This window comes from Eurosta solidaginis, chromosome 2, assembly GCF_040869045.1.
Source record: "Eurosta solidaginis isolate ZX-2024a chromosome 2, ASM4086904v1, whole genome shotgun sequence".
Taxonomy (NCBI): Eukaryota; Metazoa; Arthropoda; class Insecta; order Diptera; family Tephritidae; genus Eurosta; species Eurosta solidaginis.
This window is the reverse complement of record NC_090320.1, coordinates 12038196-12062674: the sequence shown is the minus strand read 5'-3', so window position 1 is coordinate 12062674 and position 24479 is coordinate 12038196. Positions and strand designations below refer to the sequence as shown.

The 24479-nt window shown below is 36.8% G+C and overlaps 1 protein-coding gene across 22 annotated transcripts in view; it reads left to right on the top strand.

The window, feature by feature from the left end:
* The window catches only part of Nckx30C (solute carrier family 24 member Nckx30C), an 849440-nt gene that overhangs the window by 435678 nt on the left and 389283 nt on the right, over nucleotides 1-24479 (top strand). For 19 of the 22 annotated variants that reach the window (XR_010949321.1, XM_067764396.1, XM_067764400.1 and 16 more), the window contains one exon: nucleotides 2156-4819. Coding sequence is in view for 21 of the 22 variants with exons in the window: in XM_067764396.1 (XP_067620497.1) it covers nucleotides 2902-4819 (1918 nt within the window). In the remaining variant the exon portion in view is untranslated. Of the gene's footprint in view, nucleotides 1-149; nucleotides 614-2155; nucleotides 4820-24479 lie in introns of those variants that run through there. The other 3 variants (XM_067764402.1, XM_067764401.1, XM_067764399.1) reach the window with 3 other exon arrangements.

Sequence of the window (24479 nt, the reverse complement as noted above, 5' to 3'; positions counted from 1 at the left end):
TGTGTATTTGCACGAGAAAAGCTCGTAAATTTACTATTAACACAACAGTATTACATTGTTACAAAGGCAGGTCATGTTATAATGAAATGATTTGAAGAGGTAAATAAAAAACAAAATTGTTGGCAACTAAAAGTATGCAACAGTTTTTCCAGAAAATAAAGCTAAAAAGTATGTGAGTTATGTTTTTACAAAAAGAAAAGATAATTATTCAAAATTCAAAAAGCAGTCAGTTAAAGTGTGAATTATTGTTTATGCAAGAAAATAAGATATACAGCGCGCCTTCGAGTATGCTACATAAATAAAATAAGTTGTGCAATTTTATATAATGCTTATCGACGTTGAGCTATGGGATTTTTATCTTACATTTAAAAAGCCATAATACATATTTCGACTGCTATATAAATATGTAACCAAGTGAGAATGTAATCTAATTAAAAAGCGATGAATTCATAAAAAAAGTACATACATCAGAAAAGGCTTAGAATATTTTGTTCGTTAAAAATTAACCCTAAATACAAATTGAGAGAAAAATTGGTCGTTTTAAAAACTATGGTCAGATATGGCATCCCTTAATAAAACAATAGTGCGCGGATATATTGAACTAAAGTACAAGGTATCATTTTTTCATTGCCAGTTTAAAACTAGCTTACATTAAACTGAATCTAGCTCGGTCAGTTTATCTGTTTTCGACAAAAACTTAATATATTTTTTTTTTCTTTGGCTTAATAGTCTGGGCACTTTAACTGAGTTTCCGTCGCCTATATTATTGAAAAGAATTTTAAGTGTGCCTAAAAGTATGCAACGTTAAATACTATGTTTCCAAGAAAGCGCTGATAACATCTTATTCTTCATGGGTTACACGTTATATTTATGTGGCTAAAAGTATGCAACATTGTATACTATATTTGTAAGGCTTCGGTGATAACGTCCTCTTTTTAAGGGTTAGACATTTTTCATAAACTACAACAGATTAAAGCAGTTTGTAAAGAAAACAGAAGAAGGATGCAAAAATGTATTACAATCATATTTATTCTCAGCTGTAATTAAGACAAAGTGCATATAAATTTTGATTCGTTAATTGATTTCACAAACGAATCGTGTTTACTTGCGACGGTGTGGACTCCTCCATAAGCTTTTTTTACATATCGAAGAAGGCGCTTAAATAATAAATCTAGCGATAGTGTTAACATAACTTCTTTGAGATGCACAGCTGGGTATAGTTTGCTCGATTTTATGCTGCTGAAGCACGCAGCGCTTGGTAAACTTATTTTCCTGCTGTTGAATTCGTTGCATGCTTTTAGGCGCAAGTGATATAGGTCTCTTGAAAGTAGAAAAGGATAAGAGTTTTCAAAATACTTAATCCATTACAGATCACTGGGTATAATGTAGGTCTATATTTTTTATAGAAATTTAGGACAAAAAAATGTCGTAGTGATATTCTGTTAAACGTCTTTGCGAAAAGCAGTAAAGAGTATTCTAATGGAGCCTGGAAACCAAAATACCGTTGCTACAGCTGGCAGCTTAAATTTTACTGTCAAGCAATACCGAAAATGCACCTTTATGTAAGCATTTCAAACAGTTTTAATTTAATGTTGCTTTTAGGAGCACCTTTTCTAATTAGATTTTGATTCTTCCGACTTTCCAAGAACCGATCTAGGAATACAAGGAGTAGATGTAGTTAACAAAACGACGGCGGTATGATAGGATAGTCCGTGGTAGTTTCTTGAAAGATGTATGGAACATCAGAATAGCCATTCCCCCCGGCAAGTAGCTTAAGCATTTTCTCCTCTCTCGGATCAGATATACCGTTTCTAAGATAGATTTGTCAGGACACGCCCACCTTATGGCTTATATTTGCACTGAAAAACGTGCTTTAAATATTAGCTCAAATAGTAAAAATTGGTTAAAAAAACAAAAATATTCCGAAAAACATTTGTCTCCAAAAAATATGCTGAATGGTACCTTAAACACTTCAGCTTAACTTAAAAAATAAGCGCCTAAAAATATGCACTGACAAATTTTTAAATGCCGGATTATCGAAAGCCGCATTTGAAATTTATAAAACAAAGTAAATAAACAAGTGTAAAGAATTTACAAAAATTAAATTAATGATAAAAAAATTTACTTATTTACAATATTTTCGTTTCTTAAAAAGGTCCCATTCAAATGTGAACAAATAATGTATTACTAAAAATAAATAAAGAAAACAGAATAATTTAAAAATATATTAAATGATTGAAAACGCTTACGAAACAAAATTTATAAAAAGGTAGATATATATTAACAAAGTATAATACAAAAACTAAAAACAAAAAAGAAAATATTTAACTATAAATTAGCTATATGAAATAAATATTTTAAAACTTGTAAATAAAAAAAAATTGTGCATAGAAATTATAACCACAGTATTAATTGTAACAAATTATAAAAGCGCTTATAGAAATTAGTAAAAAAATTTATGTAAAAAAAGAATTCAACAGAATTAAACAAAAGCTACTGCCTATCTGAGAAATGCCGGCGCTTGTTCATTAAACAAAGCTGAAAAATATCATAGTATACTTTCTGGCTGCGCTAATTTAACAAAAACACAACATAGTTTCTGGCGCCACTCAACTTATTTGACATTTCCTCTACATAAAAAAAAAGCTGCTAAACCAGAGAAGTGAAAAAACAACAAGTTTTACATAATATTATAATAAAAATCTGCATATAAGTACTTAAATATACTGTAATAATTAGAAACACAATTCAAAGAACAACGATTATAAAGGTTTTTCAGCAACATTCGTATACAAAATTTGAAATCTGAGAAAATCAGAAATTTTACATAGCAGCGTAAAACCAAGGAAAGCAAAATATATTTAGAAAACTAATAAAAAGTAAACAAAAAAAAAATTTTGCATGCCTTTGCCAATAGAATCGATGTTGCAGCAACACATCGATGAGAAGCATCAAACAAAAATAAAACTCAACGATGATATCGCAACAGAGAAACTGCTGATAGATAATGCTGAAGACAAGCAAATAAAAAAGCAGCTAGATTTAAGCTGGCAAGTAAAAAAACGCACAGTTGGGCAGCATGTTGCCGCCGATGATACCAACAGCAACGAAGCCCTCCTACACGCAACTGAATTGCAAGTTACAGCATTAACAACAAATTACACAAACAAACAACAATGTGCAAATGCAGAAAACAATGCGATAACAGTTAATTACCTGTTGAATGTGGAAGACACATTAGGCATCAAGCAACATGTGTCTAGTAACAATGAAAATATTGTTGCAAATATTACGCTAAATACAAATGTGCCTAAGTGCTTGAAAGAAAACGAGGCGCTTTCAACAGCGATCACTAATGATACTAAAGTGTGCGTAAAAAGTGCTAGAAACATGTTGCAGCAAGATGATGCAGCACTGGTGCGTAGCTGTGCTGTGGTAATTGAAAATGATAAGCAGCAGTGTGATGTAGACATAGTAGTAACAAAATTCAGTGGAACAACAGAAACAACTCAAAAGTTTAATATGCTTGAGTTAACAGCGCCATCTAAATTACCGCCGGCCAAATATGCTGATGAAGTCGATACGAAAGAGACGATAGATTTTAATAGTCGAAGACGTCGTGGGCGTCTAAGGTCGCCGCCACCAACACCACCACCCAAACCAAGCGTGCGCGTATGCGAAAGTGCTTGTAAAAATGTATTTAGCAATGGAATAACAGCTAAAGTATGTCGTACGTTGCTTTGCGTAGCAGCTTATCTGAAAAAAATTGCTAATGCCCGCGCCAATACAAATGATCCATTGCTATATTTGTTATCGGTGTTGTTATCGTTAATCGTTGTCAATGTAGATAGAATTACAATTGTATTGAGTGAATTTCAATGTGAAATAGATGCAAAAGATGTAAAGAACACCACCAATAAAAAGAACAATAATTGTAACAATAACAACAACAATATTACCAACCAAAACCCAATTAAAACTGTTACTCCAATGGAATGCTTGCCATCAAACGCTATCCCCAAAACAAATGCATTCAAAAACGAACCACAACTAGTGCAAGATATGTTGTTGTTGTCCAAGTGTCCAGTTGTTAAAACGAAAAACAATAACAAACAAATGTGCCCAAAAAATGTCGCCTTAACTCCCAATGCTGCAGAAGTGGTGGAAAACCCCGAGCATCGCATTGTAAGCGCAAAGGAAACACAAATTTCCACAAATGTTGCAATCACTTCTGATAACACAAGCACCGCAAGCTCAACATCATCATCATCTCAGCAAATGCTGCTTACAGTCACAAAAAAACGCCGCAAATCGTCAACATTGGCAGGTATCATATTGTCGTGGCGCTGCTATCAAATGCAGCCACTGCTGCTCTTCTCTGCCTTCATCTTATGCACATCCATTTTACTTCCATGTGGCAATAATTTGGTTTCCGCAGCCAAACCTAAATCTGCTACACAGTTGCAACAACAAAAACAGTTACAGCAACAACAATTGTTAGAACAACAACAGCAACTGGAGCAGCAAAAACAACAACAACACCATCACGAACACCAGTCAGGTCATCAAGCTCATCAGCCAGTCGCTGTTGGTATTCCAGGTCTTGGTATACCAGTTGCTTCTGGTGGGCCTGGTGGTGATTTGACACCTCCAACGTATCATGTCGTTTCATCGCGTATATCGAATGAAGATACGGAATTCGTTTTCCCTGCCGAACAATCGGATGAGCAATTATTCGATGAGGAGGAGGAAAATTTGAATATTGTGGAATTGGAGGATGAGGATGAGCGAAATAAAGCATACAATTTGCATAACAACGGTAAGTAGACAAAGATTTGGTTTTTGTTTTCATCAGCTAAGAATTTACTAAAATTTAAATATTTGTTTAACATGTGGGTTCTCTGGAACGATTCTATTTTCTTGAAATAAGGGCCACCGGCAGAAAATCTTGGCTTATGAGAAACAAATTTACATACCTTTTCTTAAATTTTAAAATAAAATTACACACTTTACGTAGATAACGTTCTGATGCTTAGCACAAAATTGAAAGACCTGCAACTCTAGTGCTGCTCATGAACTATGAAAGTTTTCCACCCTCGACCAACGTTCGTGAATGAAAAATTGTAGAAACCCGTGCTTTATATACAACAGCAAACACGAAAATGACAGTGACAATTTTTATAAAACTTTGTCAATCAAACTATTTTTTTTACCTTTATATTAAGTCGCTTTCACGTTTGTCCCCTCATTTCCATACGAATTTTTGACCCACGGAAAAGTCTTTTTCGGTAACCTCCCGTTGAGCTAGACACTTGATACTTAGAACATAGTTCAGATCAGAGATACGTTACAATGCAATTGAAAAAAATCCGCTAGGTGGCGCACGGATCGAGATATACAGAAAATTTATTTTAAAATGGAAATTTTGCGATCGACTTTTAACTCACTTCTCGGTTATCCAGAGACTTGAAACTTAGCACATAGTTTGCGAGTCGATGGCACTACAATTCGTGGAAAACAAAATGCAGCCAGGTGGCAGACGAATCGAGATAAACGAAAATCCTTGAAAAAACGCAGGGAATCTTGCAATCGATTTTTGAAGAACTTCCCTGTGAGCTGGAGATATGAACCTTGAGCCGTAAGTCAGTTTTAAATCCCAAAATTCTTTTACAAGAGCTACTGTTAAAATTTTTTAGTCAAAATTCAACAAGACTATGTCTGTATTAAAGGAAAAATTGCCTTCTATTTTTTGGTCCATTTATATAAAGGTAGTCCTTAACATTTTTTATCATTTTTTTATTTCCTTTATTTTCGTTGGTTTAAGAAAAAACTTCTTATCATTTTGTAACTGACCCTATGCAAACCAATCCCAAAAAGACTTTCTAAAAAATTCCAAAAATTTTACGAAAGCCTCAAATTTTTAAAATTGTTTGACACGAAAATAGTAGAGGTAATTTTTATTAAATTTGGTTTATTAATTTCTACATATTTTTATTTTCGATAATTGAAGAAAAACTTCTATGAAACTCAATCATTCAATACCAATCTCAAAAACGTTTTCGAAAAAATTCGAAAATCCGAACATTTTTTTTTCGAAAATTTCGCACTTTTTATTTAAAGATTTTTAATTTCTTTTGAGCATGCAGTTTACTCGCTCAAACAATTATATGGCGCTAAAAATTCGTATTGTTTTTTTTTGCAATTTTTTTCCAAATATTTATTCCCATACGAAGGAAGAAAATCTGAAACAACATTCGGAAAAAATAGTCAAAATCAATGCAAATTTTGAAATCCCTGCAACTTGTAACTTTCTAGACTGAAATTGATTGAGGTACAAAGCTGCATAAAGAAAAAAACCAAAAAATTCAGAAAAACTCTAAAAAAAAGTTCGACATTTTCGTAAGACTTTCTAGAACTTTTGGATTTGGTCAAAATGTTTTTGAGTTTGGTTTGCACAGCTTCAGTTACAAAATTCAAAGAAGATTTTTCTTAAGTAAAAAAAAAAATTAACTTTCAAAATTCGATATTAGTTTCCACTGAAATTTTAGTGTTCCCGTCCACTGATATTCTTCCGAACTGGCATAGAAACGAAAAAATAGAGCTAATATCTTACAGCGCTCTGAATCGCTCTGTTGTTTCTACTCTGACAGAGTTCATAATTACACATTATTTTTCTTGCAACAGAGAAACTATGGCATTTCATATAATAGACATTATATAGATTCGCAGAACCTACCCACAGCCTTTCTATTGCCCTGTAGCTCAAATGATATCTCGTTGGTAAAAAGAAGGATCGATATACTGCCATACTGTGGGCAGTTTATATCGTTTCGCTGTAATATTGTTGAAAGCGCTTTCTAAAGTATTTTTTTTTTTGCTATAGAAAGGACTTCACCGAAAGGTATGGCCGTTTCATATTATCTCAGCGAGGTCCTTTACTTCTAAAAGTCACTTCGCGAGTAGCAGTTGCTTAAAATCTATCTGGGATCTTACACTGAAAGAAAAAGAGTGGTAAAATCAACCGAATGTGGGTCAATTCAACCGAAATTTCTGTTAATTTTTACCCATCGCAACAAGATGTTGAATCAACTGCGCACAAATAGTTGATTCGTAATTGACCGTTTTAGTAGTCAAATGAACAAAAAAAGTTGTTGCGAAAACTTTGTACGAAAGTACCTATGTTGCCATATACATAAATAAATAAATGTCAGGCGCGATAACTTCCGAAGAGATCTAAGGCCGAGCTACTCTTCCAATTTGCTTCGTGCTCCTCTTGATTTTCCCTACAAATTGGCCGGACGGGACCTACATTTTATGCCGACTCCGAACGGCATCTGCAAGGCAGGTGAGGTTTCACTGAGAGCGCTTGCCAAACACTGCCGAGGGGCGACGCCGCTTAGAGAAATTTTCTTCTAATTGAAAAACCTTATTTCTAAAATTTTGATGTTGCTTTGCCTGGGGTGCAAACCCACGGCATACCGTGTGGCAGGCGGAGCACGCTACCATCACACTACGGTGGCCATATACATACATACACATGCTTGCTAAATATACATACATATGTACGCACTTAGTTCGGTTAGACCTTCAATTGGGCTTACATCAAATGTGCTGGCACACATTAAACATTATACACTTCATTATTTTGTTTTATTCAACGCACTTTCACCAAATTTTATATTTTATAATTTACTAGAAGACCCGGCAGACGTTGTCCTGCCCTAAATTTGGCCTATCTGCATACATTTTAATAAGCTTTTTCCGTCTGACTCTGCCCCCCCCCCCCCCCCCTCCTCTTCACTTTTTCCTAATCCGTTTATTCACTCCTCCCTCCGTCTTTTTCGTTTCTTCTATCTCCATCTTCGTCTCATTCTACCTCTTTCTCAATCTCCTCTCTTTTCTCTTCTCTCAATACCTTCTCATTCTTCTGCATCCCTTATTGCCTTTCGCAGAGGGTGGTATGTATTTTATTCCAGTCCCAGTCCCAGTCCCACTCCGAGTCAGTTTAATATATATAGATTTTTATTTTTCACACTTCACTATAATATTAAAACGAAATGCAGATATTCGTTGCTTTTGAAATACAGATATTCGTAATTCGAAATTCGGCTTAAAAATTGCACATAGAACAACTAAAGACTCTCCTGAATTAAAAAAAATGTATTAGTACCTCAAATCGCGGCCGCCCTCAGAAACCCCGGGCCCCCTCTCGCCGGCCCTGGTGATGTGCTATATATATATATATATGTATATGTTATATGTATGTAAAGTTAAATAAGCACGTACACAAATATATCCATACCAACTGAAAAGAGGTACACCACTGCTTATACGTAACATTTTATTATTACGTATAAACAAATAAAAAAATGTGCAATAAAATAATATTGCGACTATAAAATGAGATATAACCTATCCTATATTCCAAGTTAGATCAAACTACACACGGGGTGCAAAACAAATTCAAAATCGGTTCAGTAGTTTAGGAGTCCATTGGCCTCAAAGATGTGACACGTGTTTTTTATATATTAAGATTTAATTTATAGTTTTGAACTTCGCTTTGCAAATAGAAATGAAAATAGTAGTCACAAAACTGATTCTCAATTCTTTCAGTTGCAGCTCAGCTCATTCTCAATTTCTTCTCTCGCATGTAGAGTTGCCACACTTGATTGTTTCGAACTTGTAGTATAAATGTTTGACATAACATTTTAAATAGAGAACTTATAAGTTATAGAAAAGTAAAGAATCAAATCGCTAGAAGTTAATTCACCACTGGATTAACTTTACATGTAATTCGGCAAGTTTAATTTTCGTAACACTTTAAGTTGAAACGATTATAAAACAACTCGAACTGTTATGTTGTCGCAAACATCAACATTAAAAAAAGATGTTTTTATTATCTTATTAGATTCGTTCACGTGAGTGAAAATTCGTAAAAACTTGAACAAAATGTTACTAACTTTGGAAAAATCCTGTTCGTTCAAACAAAACTTTTGCAACAAGAGGGCCCAATTTTGCATTTTGCTTGGAGGAGAAGTTGCAAAATCGTACCCGATAAATAGGTGCCCCGATATCTCATAATATTTTGCACAGTAAATTCAAAAAAGGGTTTTTTGTATTGTATTGATAACTGAAAAACTAGTTTTTTGCTGTTTTCCCATTTTGTGTGTTTTTCGATTTGGTGGTTTTCTTATTTTGGTATTTTTTTTTTTAAACAACGGGCACCATCATCATAAGTACAAAGTAGAGAGCGCAGTGAGCGCAAAATTCTCTTTGAAATTTGCTTATGTATTGACTGTTGATCGCTGTTGAAATGATCAGTGAGATCAGTTGTGTTAACAGAAAAATCAGTTAGATTGATTAGGAAACTGTCAATTTTACAGAATTTTGTTAACTTAAGACCGACAATTTCTCTTCTGTTGAAATTACTAAACCAATCTGTTCGCTTGACAAATAACTCGGTCGAATTAACCATTATTCGATCAATTTCACCGAATCTCCGTTAAGTCAAGAACAACAGAACCGATTTGTCGATTTTACTAGCACCATTCCTTTCAGTGTACATTAGGTAGTTAAGGTCTCTTTGTTTCTGGCGATTGCTCAGATAACTTTTCATGTTGCCTGGAAACTTCGTTCCTAGAGGCCTATTTGTTTTTCCATATTAAACTCAATTGTCTGTAGCCTAAATATGTGCCTTGTTTTAGAGACAAGAGATGTAGAAAAACAATGAACAGGAAATTACCAAACAAATAGTTATTCATATTGTTCTGATTCAGTTGGCTTTTGTGATCAAAACAAAGAATATGCAGCGACTAACTGAGTTATAAAGCAAACATTTTTATTGGGTTAATACTACAATAAAGTAATAAAAAAAACCGTTTAACTTAAAAAAATTTTTTATAATTATTTTATTTTAAAGTTTTTAGTCTTTATTTAATTGCCTATTATTTCTCATCCTATTCAGTTCATTTAGTGACCCATTATTAAAAGGAATCTTTCCTGACAATTTGTTACAATATAAGTCCTCAATACATAATCCTTCCAAAGACTTTACTCCACTCGGCGCCACGTATGCTTGTCCCTCCTCGAACTCCAAAGTATTTTGATATCACTTCTACCGGACTATATGTAATATTTGTTCCAACTATGAGCCAAATCGGACCACAAATACGATTTTTTTTATATCGATCCTTGCGCCACCTGGCGCCGACTTTTTTTCATATGTCGCTTTCTATTCATGTATGTAATATGCGTTTCAAATATGAGCCTAATCGGAGTACAAATACGATTTTTTCTGCGTCCCCTAGCGGCGCTTTTTTTCATAGGTCGCTTGCCATTCATGTATGTAATATGCGTCCTAAATATGAGCCAAATCGGACCACAATTATCTATTATTGCATTGTCATCGGGTTCTGAACTACATATATTCACAATGGCCTGTAAAGTCAAGCTAAATAAAACCGTTTAAAAATAGACAAAACTGTTTATATTTCTATCAAAAGGTACTTTACACATATACACCAGCCAGTTTAGATATGCGTCTTAATCGACTGGAGATAATCATATAGTGCCGCCGTTTTGTGGTGGTAGCGTGCTCCGCCTACCACGCCGAAGATCCTGAATTCTTTTCCAGGCAAAGCAACATCAAAGGTTAGAGTCGCGTTTTTCCAATTAGAAAAAACTTATTCTAAGCGAGGTTGCCCTCGGCAGTGATTTGACAAACATTCCGAGTGTACTTCTGCCATGAAAAGCTTCTGAGTGAAAATTCATCTGCCTTGCAGATGTCGTTCGGAGTCAACGTAAGATATGTAGATCCCGTGCCGCCAATGCGTAGGAAAAATTAAAAGGAGCAAGACCCAAATTGAAAGAGAAACTCGGCCTGAATCTCTTCGAAGACACATCACGCCTTTTTTTTATTTATTTAATTGTATAGTGCAATAAAATTGAGATGAACTGTAGTATTCGAATTTTCGTCCTGGTTCAAGACTGAGCAGTAATGCACAAAAATGAAAACAGGCTTTCGGAAATATATTTGACATTAGAGCCATCGTATATTCAAATATTTTTTGATGTCAATACGTTTGAGCCGAACTTCGAAGAGTGGAAAATGTAAATTTCCTATTTGAGTTTTAATAGACAAATGCGCAGCAGCTGTTTTGACCCAAATTCATTCACACTCCCCCTTTCAAAACAAATCGCGGATCCCACGGGCAACTATGAACGGGCGTTGAAACACGAGGTGAAGAGTTGCTAAAGATCTTGTATAAGAACTTATATAAAGATGAAATAACTGGAACCCGTATGCCTCCATATTATAAATGTGTGTTCAATACAAAGTAAAAGTGATCACACGTAAACCATGCCAACTACTGCAGAATCAGTGTCGTATTAAAGGTCCTCTCGAGCGTATCATTCGAAATACTAAAGCCCAAAGTCGACGAACCACCAAAGTGGCGGCCACCGTGGTGTGATGGTAGCGTGCTCCGCCTATCACACCGTATGCCCTGGGTTCAACTCCCGGGCAAAGCAACATCAAAATTTTAGAAATAAGGTTTTTCAATTATAAGAAAATTTTTCTAAGCGGCTTCGCCCCTCGGCAGTGTTTGGCAAGCGCTCCGGGTGTATTTCTGCCATGAAAAGCTCTCAGTGAAAAGTCATCTGCCTTGCAGCACGACGCAAATTGGAAGAGAAGCTCGGCCTTAGATCTCTTCGGAGGTTATCGCGCCTTACATTTATTTATTTATAAAGTCGACGAACTCATTAGACTTTGTTAGCGCAACTTCGTAAATCGACTGCCAACCAGATGTTAAGTGCATACAAAATGCTGGGAAACACCCACAATAAAAGAATTGACAAGTAGAACTCAAAGAAGCTTTTAATAGCGGGAAAAGTAGTTGCCTGTATGATTTTTCACTGAGTTTATGTTACCTGCAAGGCTCATAAGGAAATGACGTTGATGGCCACGTAAATGTTATGGGTCTACCACGTTATCCCCAAAATCAAAATCCCCAAAACAAAATCCCCAAATCAAAATCCCCAAAATAAAAATCTCCAAACTCATAATCCCCAACACAAAATCCCCATTTTATGTGTGAAATAAATTCAAATTAGGTTTAAAATCGCCGCGACCAAAAAAGGCTAATAATCCATACCAACTTTCTGCATAGGCGGCCTTCGGCCGCGCTTGTAAAAAATAACCCTGGGCTACGCCATGCCAAGTCCGGGTGTGTGGTATAACCGTGGCTACCGCCACGGTGATGTCCTTCTGCGTAGTACACGCTTCTGTTAGCTTGTTCGAATTAGAGCGACTAGCAGTCCTATATAAGGGTAAGTAAAAATATATATTGCCAAAACGTGAATATATAGTTATACATACATAAATATGAATGAAAGAGGAAAGAGATATTGCTATTTTTTACACGGTCATGATGTTTATCATAGCACTGGGATTTTGTGTTTGGGGATTTTGATTTTGGTGATTTTGATTTTGGAGATTTTGATTTTGGGGATTATGTGTTTGGGTATTTTTTTTTTTCTTTGGGGATTTTGTGTTTGGGTATTTTTTTTGGGGATTTCGTGGTACTCCCAAATGTTATTCAACATTACAACTAGCGCAGCACTCGCGATGAAAATAAGCAATTTTAACATTATATTAAAAATAAGCATCGTAAATTGGATATTATAAATTCTCAAAAAAAGCATGAAATATGGCATACATTTTCTTACGTTGAATGAATATGTGAAGTAAACATGAAAAAAAAAATAAATTAAATCGAATTGAGCATCATTTATGTGCACAAGTTACGTATACGCCCCACCATACGTGAGCTTGCTGCTGAAACTTTTTTAAGAACTAAATTTTAAGCACGTCTTAAGTGAGTTAAACGCTGCTAAAAAAATTAATGCAAGATAGTGAAATTGAAAACTTATTTACGATGTCATCAACATAAAAATGGGGTGTGCATGTGTGTTTTTCGTATTTTTCTGTATAAATTGGTATCGAATAAAATAAATCATAATAAAAATGAAGTGCGAGTTTATCGAAAAGATTTATGACAAACAAAGGAAGTAGTCAAGTTTTGGAGACCGTAAAAGATATTTGATCGCATTAAGAAATTAGAAATAAAAAAAAAGAAATTTGAACACTTTCATAACTTCTTCATGTGCATCTTTACGAGCTACGCGATAAAATCTATAATGAAATGAGAAGAAATGAAAGCAAATTAGCGCACGCAAGTATGGGTGATGCAGCGGGTCATTCATATGGCTGAGTGGCCTTTACACTAGTATGAAGTATGAGTGTGTGAGATTTCGAGTTCAATGCTCAGCTTCCTGGAAGCTAGCTGACGCAGAAGTGAAATTCAGAAACATTTCCTAGTAACCATCGCCGTTTGTGAACTTTGTAATTTTTTTCTAATATCAATAACAAAAACTTTGTACACAATTTTTCTTTCTCGATGGTCTTTTTTCCGAATTAGGTATATCCTCTCTAAACTCCAAGTAGTACAACTGGGTAACTGGCAACGTTCTTAGGTTCATTTTCATGTACCTTTCGTCGTTCATAACCTTACTTTTCGTTAGTATTAATTTTAATCGTCTTTGAAGGCTTGAACTCAGAAGCTAATATCTTTGTGGATAAGACAGTTGTGATATCTTCTGCAAAGACGTCAAAATTACAAATAGAATGGATCACCTGATTTTTAAAGTGGCTATCGTGATCTCATTCTGTATCTCTTTCTATCACCCGCTGAAGATAGCCGGCCCTATGCGCCGCCATTTTGCACATCATGTCAAAACGCTTAAAAGTAGCCATCTTAACCATCCTGACAGACAGTTGACCGATAAGATGTCACACTTGTTTTATCCCAAAATGTCTGATATATTTTCAAAAACTGTCTTAAAACACCAATTCAAAACAGTTTTTTTTAAAACGTTCTATGTTGTAATAAAAAACCTTATAGGGAGTTCTAAATTAGAGAACTTTCTGTACTTTCTTTTGATGGCGGGTTTTGTGATACGTTTTCAATTGTTATCAATGTTTTCAATGCTGAATTATTTTTATCGATTTGAGTCATATTCTCAACCTTTTGTAAAGAGGTGTATCTGCTAAAGATAAAGTATTTTCGATTCTTTTTCCTATGATAATCGTTTTTAAAAGCACAAAGTGGCTAGTCGTCAAAAAAAAATATATATTGCCTAGAATGAAGCAAAATGAAGAAAACACGCAAAAAAAAATAAGAAAAAAAAATAAATGATCAGACATGTTTATACTGAGCTTTCCGGGACATCCTGAAAAATGCAATTCAATTTCCATTATAACTTGTACAAACAAATTTGCTTTATTTTTCTTACAAAATTACATACAAATAAAAATAAATGTAGGGCGCGATAACCTCCGAAGAGATTTTAGACCGAGCTTCTTTTCCAATTTGCGTCGTGCTTCTTTTAAATTTTCCTAAAAGTTGGCGGGGCGGGACGTACTTATTTCATGCCGACTCCGCACGGCATCTGCAAGGCAGATGAGTTTTCACTGAGAGCTTTTCATTGTAGAAATATTGCCAAACACTGCCGAGGAGCGACCCCGTTTACTAATTGGAAAACTTTGTTTCGAAAATTTTGATGTTGCTTTGCCCGGGGCGTGAACCCAGGATCTTCGATGTGAATGGCTAAGCAAGTTATCTACCATCACACCACGGTGGTCGCCAAAAATTACATATAGATCATAAAACCCGAGTTAAATTAGAAGAGACTGCAATTTGATTTTTAAATTTTTAGATTTTACCTACAAAACTTTGCTCAATAATGAGGAAGATCTGATAGGAGCAATTTTATAGCCAATTTTTATACCTTTGATGAACATGAAATGGTATATTAACTTTGGTCAGATGTGTGTAACGTTGAGAAATATAGAAGATAGACTCACTATTAAGTATACCGAATTGATCAGGGCGACGAACTGAGTTGATATAGCCATGTCCGTCTGTCCGTCCGTCTGTCTGTTTGAAGGCAAACTTGTCCCTCAAATTTTGAGATATCTCAATGAAATTAGGCACAAGGATGTATTTTTGTATTATCTTAGAAATTGTCGGATCCGGTAGGATCGGAGCACTATAACATATATCTCCCATACAACCGATCGTTCAGTTAAGACGATTTTGGTCATTCCTGCCGCAATTTAGAAAGTGTAAACGTGAAACTCGGTGATATATATTCTAATATATCATAGAAGAAATCACTTTGATCGGAGCTATATATAATATATATCCCATGTAACCGATCGTTCAGATAAGGGGTTTTTTGCCATTTTTTATTTTATATTTATCTTAAAAATCGTTTAGGTATGTACATCTGTTCACTATATATTTCTTATCTTATACATCCGATTATTTGGAGATTACGAACGGGATAAGGTTGTTGTTCAGCCCCATTCATGAAAGGTATGAAGTCTTCAGCACAGCGAAGACAGTCTCGCCCTTACTTGTTTTTGTTGCGCTAGAATTGACACGAAAGACCATATTTGCCAAACTTTTTGTATCCACTCACAGCTGACTCTCATATTTGCCTAGTCTTGAAAACTTTCTACACATTTTTGTTTGCCAATAGTAATGGGTATTTACTGTTAGCCAACGGTCAAAGTAAAGCACGCAGCCTTGAAATGTATTTGTGATCTTTTTTTTTAACTCATTTCATTTTATGGTAATTCTGTTTGTTTGCATGCCTTAATTTTTACCATTGGCGCCAATATCACTCATTGACTGTCAAAGCTGATTAGATTGCAAACAAAGAGAAAAAAAGGGGGCGGTGACAAAAAGAATACTCAACAAAACATAAATAAAATAAAGAAAAAACTTACAACAACAACTCGTTTGACAGCTGCTGTAATAATATTGAAAATTGCAAATTTGAATGAAAAAAAAAAAACGAGCCAATGAAAGACTGTACACACTAACACACACACGCTCACATGCACTTAAATATATTTGAAATACAATTATTTTCTATGCATACAAATTCATATGTCTGCTTGTCTATTTTTCCAGGTTTTTTTTTTTGTTTTTTTGTTTTGCGCCCGAGCATTGTAAAAGCTCGCTTGCCCTCAAAAGTATGCAAAATTGAAATTTTACAAAGCGCAATCGAAATACAAACATTCGGTGCTCGAAAGGTGCATGCAATTGTTTTGTAACCACTCGACTGTGAAATAGCTTGTCAAATGGTTTACAAGGTGTGAACTGTTTCCGTTATAGAAAAATTACGTATAATCCACCGCCTTTGGAGGTATTGTGACTGAGGGTGAAGGTGAAAAATTTTGTTTTATTTAATAATTGCAGGAGCCAGGGTGACTGTTTAATTTTTAGTACTTGCGCGATTTGATGTGGAATTAATCTCACCGTAACTAACCTTTTGTAATTTTAATCAAGCGAATAAATACACCGTTCCGCCTCATAGAAGAGCGGCAGGATATTGATGACCAAGAACTGCCAGCAAGGTGGTATGCTGGACGGGTTTTCTGCCACATATTTAATATAAAACTCCTGAGTCCTCCTTTTCGGGTAGCCGGCCATACGACCAGAATGAACCCCGTATAAGCCTTTAACGAAGATTAGGAAGAGAAACGCAGAAAAGGACCGCAATCTAGGGAATATGAGCTTTGCTAGCGATGATTCGGGCTAAATAAGAGAGCGACCGATGAATTGAAACAGAGAAACTGATTGGAGAAGTTTATGAAGCAAAGAGCGTAAGACAACATTGTTAAGGACGGAGAGAAGCAGAAGGATTAAGAGGCGGCGATCTGCTGATGAGTGTACATCTGCCTTTGAGAGGAAAAAATAACTCAGTTTAAGGCCGTTTGGCAGGAAAGGTATATCAAGAAAACATAGGTATTGGTCAACAGTTGGAAGACAAAAAAACCCCAATAGCGGGGAAGCCACTACCTCTAAAGCTGCAAGTCAGAAAGAGGAGGGGAACAGCGTTAATTTTCCAACATTGGCGAAAAAACAGACATAAGTCCAAGGAAAACAACGAATTAACTTCTGCTTAAACGCAAAAGCAAAAGGGAGGTTATGCTATGGCTCACGCTTTCCCATAGAGGATGAATTATATAGCGAATAAGTTTGAGCAGAAGAATCGGGCTTCCACCTTTGGAAACCCTACAACAAAGAACTGATCCAAATCTGATAGTTCTTATATAGTGAAGATGAATAATCGGAATGGCCCCTTAGTAATGAAGGGTACACTAAGGCGCTTATGGATGCACATTTCCATCGGGAAAAGTTGTAGAGAGCCAATAGACACGCGATTATGACCTTAACTCCATGGAGTGCAATGCGTGGTACATTGACAAATTGGATCGGCTGAATGCTGGACCGCAAGAAACGCCATTAAGTTTGGTATCAGGGCGTGTGGCGACATGCTATCACTCCTGATACGAAAGGAGGGTAAAGAAAGCATGCACGGCCCTTTTTGCTTGTAAACTAATGACTGATTGTGCATAGTTTGTATCATCCTCCCCAACTCCATGGTTATTTACACCGATTGTGAAGCCATGGTGGCTGCGCTCCGATGGGGCTTGACAGCAACGTCACTGTTGACGGATAAAAATTCGAGACTGTGATGGACTTCGTCATTCTGGGGACCAGCCTTAACAACAAAAACTGGTGTCAGATTGGCAATCAAACGTATAATAACTCTCGTCAATACATCGGACCTTTCCCGACAAACAAAACTTGCGCTCTACGAATCGTTCATCATACCGGTGCTGACGTACGGCTTGAAGTCATGCACGGTATCGAGAGAAGATGGGATAGATGATGAAATATTCCAGAGAAACCGTCTCCGGAAAATATATGGTCCTGATACCGACGGTGAGCATCTAGGAAAGTATAATTATGAGCTTTATGCAGATATGACATAAAAGCCCCAAGGCTTCGCTGGCATGTTATGTGAACGGACGAAGATGCTCCGGTCATGAAAGTATTTCAAGTGCACCCGCATATCGAAACATAGCAAGGGGGAGAGGAAAACATCCCCTCCAGTGCTGCCTCCAATTGGCGTCAGTTATAGCGAAGCAGGGATTGCTAGCGCGACTTATTATGAAATGACCAAAATCGCTTAGGTGCTTAAGCGCAAATTGGTGATGGTGACGGAAGGTGGCATAGAGACATGGAAGAAAAACACAATACATGTCCTAACTAATGTAGCAGCCAGGCGTCACTGAAGCGAAAATCTCAGAGAACAGCATGGAAAGTTTTGGAATAGGGAAAAAGTTCAACTGACCGATCCAGGAGAATCCGACATATACTGAATGAGTCCATAGTGGTAATGTAAAGATTGATCTGATGCCTAAATGCGCAAAATTTTTACATATACGGTAGGCGTACCAATCAGATTGGATAAGATAAAAAGGAGGTAAGACTTGCAACTTGTCAAAGATCAACTGCAAGCCTTAAGAATTACTAAGGCTGATAAATGCCATTCCTACGTGGCACTGCTTTTGGTGCTATACTCGTACTCACTTAAACAAGGTTTGGTTAGTGACGAGCTGCAGGATTACCCGGCTAAGCATATACGGGATTCAAACAAGCATTAGAGAGACTTCACGCAGAAAAAGAGATAGTAGGTAAAGACCGATTAGTTTGCAAGTTCGCAATCAATCGCTATCCGAATCCGCTTTGGAGAAATCAAAAGGATACAGGATGAATTTGCGTCAGTGACAGCAGATGTAGAAAGTGCGAGCTGTAGGAAGAAACTCTTGAGCACGTACTGTGTTCGTATTCTGCGACAAGGGCGGCAGAGTTCACATATTTCGAGGCAGCAATCAAGCTAGGTACTAGAAAATTTCTAACTAGTTGTTGTTGTTGTTGCGGTAGCGATAAGGACGCTCCTGAAGGCCTTGTTCCGGTAACAAGCACCATTAAGGCACCAGCCCGACGATCTCAGGAACGATTAAGTATGACCGCATGAAGTCTTTAAGGCCTACCGCCCTCCCACCCCCTAGATTCATGAGCAATTTGCGGTTGCTAAAGCCTCGGCTGTTAAAATAACAGGATTCGCGAAGGGTAGGTGAGGTTAACAATTGGGTTGGAGAAGCTATATTTTGAGCTGGAAACCCCTAGAAAAAGTTGCGCTACAGAACCGCTTGCATCAATTTGGTATTTTAGTCGTCTATTACGACAGGCATACCTACCGCGGCCATATTCTAAGCCCCCTAACCAGCTGGGTTAGTATTTGCAATGAAAGCGGAGTTATTTTATAACATATAGAAGCCCCGATACCTAATCGGGGTTTTTGTGTTTGCTCGCAAACAAAGTGTGCCCTAATCAATCTAACCCAGGAGTTCGACAAACTTCCGGTCTAGAAGCAGCGACAAGAACGTTGGAAACCTAAAAATTTTCCGGTATATGCGAAGTGACCAGAATTATTTTTATAGCATTATTACTTGGACTTAGGCCCTTACGCGCTGCAGCTTTCAACATAACCTCATTGAGTGTACTGTCTCTCCCAAAATACCATAAAAACTTGCCCGTCAAATCATATATATTATTTCTAATTGCTGTTTTTATGTACAGGTCGCTTTTTCGCTCTTATTTGGATTCTAAATCTATAAATAAAGTTCTGGTTGTAAAAATGGAGATTCGGGCTATTAACGGGCTTTGGGCAAGTAGTGCTTTTGTTTAGCTATATTTTATTTAAAATAATTTGTTAAAAATGAACGATTGTGAGCACACAAAGAAATCTGTTTGTACTATGGCACTATTGTGAATATGTGCACTTCATTACCGGCAGTTGCTACCATACGTCAGAAGGCAGCGCAAGCTGTAAGTTATAATTGATTGACAGAACAGCTGATTTCTGTTGATATTTGATACGCGATTTCTATATTGATTGCGCAAGCTGCGCACGGGTCCGGCTCGTACATATTTATTGGCGCATACATAATTCATCCACATTATCCTCTACCGACTTCAATTTATTAAGTAATCAAGCGATAGTCGAGGCCCAAATAGTAAGCTGGCGCACACATACACACACATACACATCCTAGCAAATAATTTACTTTATGTTTCTCTACTTTTCACGTATATTAAGAGTTGCTACTTAAATTTTTCATATTACCAACGTAAATTTTGTTGAACTTTTTTTGTTTTTGTTTTTGTAATAAACTTATTCCCAAATGCATATTTTTGCATTTTTCTTTTGACGATTGCCCATTACCGTCACAAAACAACATATCGTGCCTTTGCGCGCTTGACGCTCGCCAGCTCGTTTGCTTCCTGTAGCAGCACAACAGCTCTTCCTCTTTTATATGGAATATGAATGTGGCCTTTGGGTTCGTTTGGTTGTCGTTGGCTGCCATCATTGATGACATCATAAAACTTGCGTTCGTGTGCGCGCTGAGAGGAATTGTTAGCGAGTGGTAAGGCATGTGGCGACTTAAGTATAAGTTTTATACTTTAATTTTCTTTTTTGCTTTATTTTTGTATTTTTTTTACTCTTTCCCCCTTCGCTGTCTTGCTGCAGTTACACCTCAAAGTTGGTTGCTCATTGTTGGCCTTGCCTTGTTTGTCTGCTTTCCTGATAAGTTATCGCATAGCGCAACAAAGTTGGTCCTTATTTTCCTTATAAACGTTGATTCGTTATCGCTTTTAATAGACAGAATGGCGAATTCATGCCAAATCGTGCAGTAAACGTGTTTAAAAATGTGCCAACTTCATTGACAGTTAAGCTGCAGGCATTCAATGACGGTAATGATGGCAGTCAGGCAGGTAAGAACCAATGCAGCTGCTTCGATTTCATTGCAGTAAGTTTGCACGACAAGTAACAGCGCTGTAAGACATGAAATTTAAACTGGCAGTTCTTGAGCTTTGTGCTATGAGTTGGCTATCAGCATTCGTTGTAGAGCTTACTTACTCAAGATTTATTTAGTTGCTAGTCTCTTTTTTTTTATGCCCAGTCATTGATGTGTTTACGTACACATCTTCCTACATACATACGTACATACATACATATATGTGACCCGGCCTATGAAAAGGTGGCTTAGGCCTCAAAAAAAAAAAAGATAACTACTAAGAAACTAAATAAATGCACTGTTTATCTTTAACAGCTGTTACTCGCAATTTCTTTTTTGAGTCGTAAGCCACCTTTTCATAGGCCGGGTCACATACATAAATTCATACCCTGCAAAAAATCGTGCGATTAATCCCTAAAGATATTGGTCTCTCGATCTCGTTTGTATACATTTGGGCATAATTGATCCCCTTTAGTTCCTTTCGAGTACAGTTGGGATTAGTTAGTTTGAACTATATGTAGCCCATTTTAAGAAATGTTAGAAAAACGGCAACGAAATGAGAAAAATAAAAAAGACTACTGGGGATTGAATCGAATTATTTAAGAAAAATGCGGAGCCCTATACCGAATCTAAATTACTAAGACTTAACGACTACGCCGGAGTTAGACTGGTCCCTATTTGAGTCCTTATTGAACCGAAAAGGGACTACACTTCATATGGCCACATATGAGTACAAAGAAGATTGGTCCTATCGTTCCCTTTCGGGTATAAATGAGTACAATTAGTCTCTTCATGGGACATGCTCAAACAAAAGGGCGCAGTTCAACTCATACAAAGAGATCAAAACTGGCATTGGTCGCATACTCCTCTGCGACTCATCCCAGATTCATCCAGAACTAATTGCATTTTTTTCAGGGTAGTAAGTAAGGTGTTTGAGTGTTCTGCTCTTGCATTGGCCACCATTGCTTCTGCTCATGTAAGCATATTGTTGGCCTCTTGAGGTATCTCAAGTAGCCCACATACCTGCATTTAGTGCTTTCTGCAGCTTTCACTATTTTTAGCTGAGTCAGTAAGTGGTTTGGGTTTCTCATATTTTTCATACTTACGGCATGCCATAATTGCAATTACATAAGAATCCCATTCAACACTAGTTTTTTGATATTATTTGACATAGTTATTTCAGTGCCACTTTATGAGATTATCGTTTGGTTAGTTATAGTTTGTTAAATACTTTACTTGAAAAATGGGTCAATATCTTAGTCTTAATCTTAGGATGTGTGTTTGTACGCAGCATATCGACTCCAAAACCACTCCACCGACTTTATTCTATCCAGAAACTGGACCAAGGGACGATCTTTTCGAACGAATTCTATTCATGCTACGATTAGCATGAAGTTTGGTATGTAGGCAGCTCTTTGCCTAGATTAGTATTTACGATACTTGTTTTCGAGAAACGGACCAGAGACCGACTGGGACTGGGATCGAGATTGAGACTGGGACTGTTGCGGGAACTGGAACTGGAACAGAATGGATATATTTTCCAAAAAGACCGATCTCGGGCCTGGATAGGTCCGAGTGAAACGTACTGATTAGATCTGTAAAAATCAGGATCCTCAAACATAAAGTGACGCGTCAATTCATCCTCATCATTCTCCAAGCAGTTGCAGCAGGAGTGGGTTTTCAGTATGCTTAGACGTACCGCATTCCATTCGGGCCATAAAAAAAACCCCAAACACCACTGATCGATTAGCCTTACTTACACCCTTCCTGTCAGAAAGATTTATCTGCCCTGCAAGAGGTTGTGTCCGCCCAGCGTTTGCTTGGCTCACACGAAGCCTATCTGTACAGGAGCAGACGACAGGTTTACATGAAAATTGGCAGGAATACCGCTATAGCTCAAGACTCACATGATCTTAAAATTAAAATGGTCCGACGCAAGCGCAAGCGTCAGATATTTCCATACCATCCTCGATTGTAGTATCACTTGACAGCATCCCATCCACCGCAACTTTAACCGCAGCAATTGCCCTACATTAGTTCCTTTCCCACACCTTTCTATGTGGGTACTTCTTTGCAATGACCGATTGGAGTTGCTTCGTTTCTTACATATCTTGTTAGATAGTGATGCCAACCAAGTAGATAGTCTTCGGCACTTTCCTTTTAAATTTTAAGGTTTTACTTCGTACGCATTTGCGGCTTATTTCAGCTTATTCTCATTAGAAATGGCTTTCACAACCTGTACACGGAGTTGGTAAATATTTTAACTTATAAATAGCAGGTGAATTATTTAGTCCAGGCATGGTTGCCTCCTCAAGGCTTCCTCTCTTGCTGCAGACTTCGATAACACACGGGCGGGTTAACGCATCCTTAAGGTAGTCAGGGTGAGGAGGACACATAAATAATGATGCGGAATGGCCACGCAACTGAGCTGTTAGCCCTGGGTTACAACCAAAACCCATTGCAATATCAAGCTCGAAATTACATGAATAATCACTCTTGCCATCGACTGCTATTTTGAAAACTATGATCCTCTCTCGACGAACAGTGTACAATGTTTAATAAAGGCTATAGGAGGAGAGGCTATGGGTGTGGACAGGAGGAGGTTTAAGCACAAGTGAAGTGTAAAGATGTGTTTGCTTGTTTACTAAATAGCGAGAGTGTATAAAGATTTACCTAATAATGGGCATGGAAAAGGCGATACGAAGGCACTTACATTGAAATTTTTGAATTTAAATGGATAATTGTTCCTACAAATTGGTCGAAAGGCACCTATTTATTTTATAACGACTCCGAACGGCTGCAGCAAAGTAGATGAATTTTCACTGAGAAGATCTTCATGGCATTAATACATTCGGAGAGTTTGCCAAACTACTGTCGGAAGGCGACCCCGTTTCGAAAAATATTTTCTCAATTGCAAGCACTGTTTTCTAAACTTTTGATGCTGCTTTGCTCGGTAATTGAACCCAGAATCTTCGGTGTAGTACGCGGGGTACCTTACCACCACACCATGGTGAGCGCTAATTAATCAATGATAAACCTTGATATGCATATTTCTAGTACACAATAGTAGAGTATTCGACATTAGATGGGGGTGGAGCTGGCTACTACCATCCAAAATGTTCCTATTTTTGTAATTCACTACTACCAACTTCAGAATATATGTCGGTAGCTTCCATCTGTAAGCGTATTTCCATATCTTAACTGCATTTCCAACGCCATTTCCAACTTGATCTCCGTCCCTGCTCGGACACCATCTTTTGTTAAGGGCCAATAGAAATATTTTAAAAGTGAAGAAATCTCAAGTTTTAGTTATGCTTCCTTAATTTTTTATTTTTATTTTAAGTGCAATTTTGAAAAAGTCACTATCGGAATTGGAAAAAATGTCCTACTTCTAACAAAAAAAAATTTAATTATGATATGAGGTAACGAAAAAAGAGCAATAGTATTAAAAAAACCGCAAATCCCCAGCTTTATTTTCAATTAGTTGAGCTTCTCTTTAAAGAAAGTCTAGAAAAATAATATGCACATTTGTATACCTTTCATGAACATGAAAACGTATATTAACTTTGGTCCGATGTTTGTAACGTTGAGAAATATAGAAGATAGACTCACCATTAAGTATACCGAATTGAGCAGTGTGACGAACTGAGTTGTCCATCTGTCCGTCCGTCCGCTTGTCTGTTTGAACGCAAAC